The 5,000-nt window shown below is 65.8% G+C and overlaps 1 protein-coding gene across 1 annotated transcript; it reads left to right on the top strand.

The window, feature by feature from the left end:
• Positions 1 to 435: 435 nt before the first annotated feature.
• On the top strand, positions 436 to 4,947 carry UNCX (UNC homeobox). The gene is made up of 3 exons (XM_079945210.1): positions 436 to 749; positions 974 to 1,149; positions 3,216 to 4,947. The coding sequence occupies exons 1-3, from the start codon at positions 464 to 466 to the stop codon at positions 4,371 to 4,373; spliced, it is 1,620 nt and encodes a 539-aa protein (XP_079801336.1). The 5' UTR covers positions 436 to 463; the 3' UTR covers positions 4,374 to 4,947.
• The last annotated feature ends 53 nt before the right edge of the window (positions 4,948 to 5,000 follow it).

Here is a 5,000-nt window from a genome sequence, read left to right as displayed (position 1 = left end):
AAGGGAAATCTATTAGTGATTTGCGGAGGGGCGGGAGCCGGCGGCAGGGGGAGGCGCGGGCTGGGTCCGGCGGGGATGGGGGTGGGGGCTCGCCGGGGGCCCCCTCCCGGGCCGCTCCCCGCGCCCCTCCCCCCGTCTTGTTGTGACAGTTCCTGATACTGTTTATTGAGGTGCATGTCAGGTATAATTAGCAATCGATATGGAAAACGTTTCCTTGCACCCAGCACGCCTCTGACGTCAGAGCCGATTAGCGCTTCTTATTGGTCCCAAATTCCCCGGGCCGCGGCTAATTATCGGGAGCTTGATGTTGATAAAGTAAAGCGCCGGAGTGCGGGCGAAGCATGTGTAGGGCTCCGGGTCCCTGTCTCCGCCGCCGCCGTCCGCGCCTCCCGCCGCTGGCCCGCCCCGGCCCCGGCCCGCGCCCCCGCGCCCCGCCGCCGGCCCCGCCGGCCCCCCGCGCGAGATGATGGACGGCCGCCTCCTGGAGCACCCGCATGCCCAGTTCGGGGGCTCACTGGGCGGCGTGGTGGGCTTCCCCTACCCGCTGGGTCACCACCACGTGTACGAGCTGGCCGGCCACCAGCTGCAGTCGGCCGCCGCCGCCGCCGCCGCCTCGGTACCCTTCTCCATCGACGGTCTGCTCAGCGGCTCGTGCGCCGCCGCCGCCGCCGCCTCGGTGGTCAACCCCACGCCGCTGCTGCCGGCCGCCTGCGGGGTCGGCGGCGATAGCCAGCCCTTCAAGCTGTCAGGTAGGCGCGGCGGGCGGGGAGGGGCGGCGGGAGGCAGGGGACCCCGTCGGGCGGAGGAGTGGGTCGCGGGCGGCCGCGGCGCCACGGCCTCCTCGCTCGCCGCCCTCCGCCCGGCTCAGGGCGCGCGCCGCCCTCTCCTCTCGGTGGCCCCTGGACAGAAGCGGGTGGCCGCGTTCCAGCCGGGCCCGGGGCTGAGCCGCGCGGTGTCCTGTGCGTGCCCGCAGACTCGGGGGACCCGGACAAGGAGAGCCCGGGCTGCAAGCGGCGGCGCACCCGCACCAACTTCACGGGCTGGCAGCTGGAGGAACTGGAGAAGGCGTTCAACGAGAGCCACTATCCCGACGTGTTCATGCGCGAGGCGCTGGCGCTGCGCCTGGATCTGGTTGAGTCCCGAGTTCAGGTAAAGACCCGCCTGTGCGTCCCGCGAGCCAGCATCCCGCCTGGCGGCCTGCGCGGCCCGGCCCGCCTTTGTTCTCGGCTTCCAGGTGGGAGACCACAGCCTCCGTCAGAGCCCGCCGCGCGCACGCCCGCCGGAAGGTGGGGGGGGGGGTCCGGGGCTCGGCGCCCCGTGGAGAGGGAGACGGGCATCCCGGAGGGAGCCGAGGCGGCTCGGGAGGGGCCGGAGAACGGCTGCTGCGTCCGAACCGGGGAGCTGTGTGGTGGGTCGGGGCGACGGCGAGAAACGAGGCGCTGGGGCGGGCGAAGCGGCCAGAAGGAGCCGGCCCGGCTCGGACTGGAGGAGAGACCGGGAGACGGCAGACCCCGCGACGCCGGGCCCCGGCTGGGGGCTCCGCACACCTCTGCAGCTAGCGCGTTTGTTTACTTTCGCCTCTAAAATATTCACATGAAAACACGTATTTATTCAGAGCTTTGCAGAAGGGGGCAGCTGAGGAAGGGGAGGTGGACACAAACAATTAACACATTGTGGGGGGAAGGGGTGTCTGAATCTTTAACACCATCGGTTATATCTTTTTTTTTTTTCCTCCCGTAATTTGATTTTATTCCGAGACTGCCGGCGGTATTCTTTTTAAAAATACAGTGTCAATTTGGTGGATTGAAAATTCAAGATGAATCGTGCATAATTAGATGTTTCCCTAAAGTACAGACATCTTTTTCCGGGTCGGTGTGGTGGTCAGCGGGGTGTGGGCCACAGCTGTGGGCGCCGGGCTTGGAGGCTAAGGCTGGGAAGGCACCTGCTTAGCGCCAGTAGCTTTGTCTAAAAGGTGCTCTCTCCTGTGTTTGCGCTTCCCCGCATGACCTCTTCTGTTTGTAAATCCTCTTATCCAATTTGTTCTAAGTGTCTTAAGTGAAGTCAAGACCTCTTCATTTCTCCTCTAATATGATAATGAGAAATTCTGGGTGACAAGGCAGCCTGGAATTTACACCAAAAAAGAAGTATTTAAAAAGGAAGAAAGAATGAAAGGGCAGAGACAGTCTTGGGGAGGTTACCACTTAACTCACGCACCTTGGCACCAAAAAAGGGTGCCGGTGACCAGGCGGGCCTGCTATTGTGCCGGTCTCTACACAGCCGGAACAAAGAATTCGAATTATCGCGATCTTTTGAGAAGGGTCGTGTGCCTGGGGCTCAGCGGGATTTGACTGTGTGTGTGGTGCTGGAGCCAGGGTCTAGGGCTGCTGCCACCCTGGAGAACCGCGGGGTTCCCAGGAGGAGGCCTGCAGAGAGGCGGCAGGATGCAGGACGGGCCCTGGCCTCTTCTCCGCACGGCCTGGAAGCTGGCCTCTTGCTTCCCTGACTGCTGGACCCCTCCCTGGTCCAGGCCAAGCACAACTGGTTTGAGGAGGCTGTGTTGGTGCCCTGGCACGGAACCTTCCTTCAGAAAGCAGGCTTTCTGAATGGGGAGGGGAGGGAGGGACTGCTGAAGCTCTCCCCCCCAAGTTCGGCTTCCCAGGCCCTTCTGGAGGAAAAAGCACCCAGATTTCCCTTCACGGGAGCCCCCAAAATCTGGGCTTTGACTCAGTCTCCAGAGAGCCGAAGACAGGTGTGCAGGGCAGCTGAGCCCAGCGCCACTGGTCCTCAGGCCAGACGTTCAGCGCCGGGCCAGGCGGGCTGCTTAGAACACAAGCTGTGAGAAGCCAGGAGAGGCGAAGAGGGGCCCCCTGCCCTCTGCCTCCCGACCAGGATCCCGACGCCCTCGGTCAGGGGCCAGACCGGCCCTGCCCAACGAAGGGGCAGCTCCCAGTTCCCCGAGGTGAGAAGCTGGAGCGGGAAGCCGGCCGAGAGGCCCCATCTACCTCCTTCTGGGTGGAAAAGATAACACTTTGGAACCTGCAGCTTGAGTGCCAAAATCCAGCTCAGGGTCGGCTGGGCCGCGTGGCTCGGCTCCCGCCCCCTGGCCGGAGCCGAGGTTGTGCAGGCCTCTCTGGGGGGAGTGGGGAGGCCCGAAGCCCCCCACGGCAAGCCCGCCGCCTGACCGTGCCTTCCTTTCCCCTATCCGGCTGCTCTAGGTCTGGTTCCAAAACCGCCGGGCCAAGTGGAGGAAGAAGGAGAACACGAAGAAGGGCCCTGGGCGGCCGGCGCACAACTCCCATCCTACCACGTGCAGTGGCGAGCCGATGGACCCGGAGGAGATCGCACGCAAGGAACTGGAGAAGATGGAGAAGAAGAAGCGCAAGCACGAGAAGAAGCTGCTCAAGAGCCAGAGCCGCCACTTGCACTCGCCCGGCGGCCTGTCCCTGCACAGCGCGCCCAGCTCCGACAGCGACAGCGGCGGCGGCGGCCTGTCCCCGGAGCCGCCCGAGCCGCCGCCGCCCGCCGCCGCGGCCAAGGGCCCCGGCGCGCACGCCGCCGGCGCCGCCGGTGCTGCGCCCGCACCGCCCGGCGAGCCGCCCGCTCCCGGCACCTGCGATCCCGCCTTTTACCCGAGCCAAAGAAGCGGCGCCGGCCCGCAGCCGAGGCTAGGCCGCCCCGCGGACAAGGACGCGACCCCGTGTGCGCCCGGGGCGGCGGCGGCGGCGGCGGCGGCGGCCGAGCGCGGCGCCGCGGGCCCGCCCAAGGCCAGCCCGTTCAGCGTGGAGAGCCTGCTGTCCGACTCGCCGCCGCGCCGGAAAGCGCCCCCCGCCAACGCCGCCGCCGCTGCGGGGCTGGACTTCGCGCCCGGCCTGCCGTGCGCGCCGCGGACCCTCATCGGCAAGGGCCACTTCCTGCTCTACCCCATCACGCAGCCGCTCGGCTTCTTGGTGCCGCAGGCCGCGCTCAAGGGCGGCGCGGGTCCCGAGCCCGCGCCCAAGGACGCGCCGCCCGCGCCCGCCGCGCCGCCCGCGCCGCCCGCCCAGGCCAGCTTCGGGGCCTTCCCGGGGCCCGGCGGCGCTCCGGACTCGGCCTTCGCGCGCCGCAGCCCTGACGCCGTCGCCTCCTCGGGGGCCCCGACCCTAGCGCCTTTTCAGGACGCGGCGGCGGCCGCGGCCGAGGGCGGCGGCAGGGACTGCGCAGACGCGGGGGCCGCCTGCCCAGCGGCGCCGCCGCCGCCACCGCTCGCGCTGTCGCCCGGGCCCGGCCCGCGGGCTCCCAGCCCCGCTGCGGAGCCGGCCGTTGGCGGGACCCCCGAATCGGGCGCCGTAGCCGGACCCAGCGCGCCGGATGGCGAGGAAGTGGACATGGACTGAGGGCGGCGGTGGGGCCGAGGGAGGCGCTCAGCCGGCCCCCGGCCGCTCGCTCAGGCTCCGACTCACACAGCGAAATCAGGTGATCGGCTTCGAAACACTGCTTTTTCCTCTTTTTTTCTGTTTCCTTCCTTTTATTTTTATTTTATTTTTTTAAAAAAAACGCTGTATCAATTCGGACTTAGGCAGCAACCCAGGACTGGGGGTGAGACCCTCCTCCTCTCAAGGGAGCAAAAAAAAAAAAAAAAAAGGAAAAAGAAAAGAAAAAGATTCATACCCTTACAAAAACTCACAACAAGAATCCTCAGCCTTGTAAAATGCAAAAATGTCTAAAAATATTTATATATGTACCATTTTTGATAAATAAAGCTGGTCAAACGCAAGCTTTCGGGTCCACTTTTTTCCAATTTCCGAGTGCCCAGTCCGGCCCCTCCCCGCTCCATCTTCCAAGCCTCTCCCCGCGGGTGGGACGAGGCCCCTCACCTCCCCCGAGGTCCGCGCTTAATGCCTCCTTTTGTGTGCGTGTGTGTTTGTGTTTTCTGATTGAACAAATTTATGCATCCACAGCTCCCCTCTCCTGCCCTCCCCCGCGCTCCCCCTCCTCCCCGGCGCCACACACGCGCGCGCGCA

The sequence above is a fragment of the Stenella coeruleoalba genome (genome assembly GCF_951394435.1).
Source record: "Stenella coeruleoalba genome assembly, chromosome: 15".
NCBI classification, from domain to species: Eukaryota; Metazoa; Chordata; class Mammalia; order Artiodactyla; family Delphinidae; genus Stenella; species Stenella coeruleoalba.
The sequence above is the reverse complement of the archived record's forward strand: the minus strand, read 5'-3'. Positions and strand labels throughout refer to the sequence as shown.

Coding starts and splice junctions, on each gene's coding strand:
- UNCX (XM_079945210.1), top strand. CDS start 464: ATGATGGACGGCCGCCTCCTGGAGCACCCGCATGCCCAGTTCGGGGGC. Junction 750..973: donor CCAGCCCTTCAAGCTGTCAG/GTAGGCGCGGCG, acceptor GCGTGCCCGCAG/ACTCGGGGGACCCGGACAAG. Junction 1,150..3,215: donor TGGTTGAGTCCCGAGTTCAG/GTAAAGACCCGC, acceptor CGGCTGCTCTAG/GTCTGGTTCCAAAACCGCCG.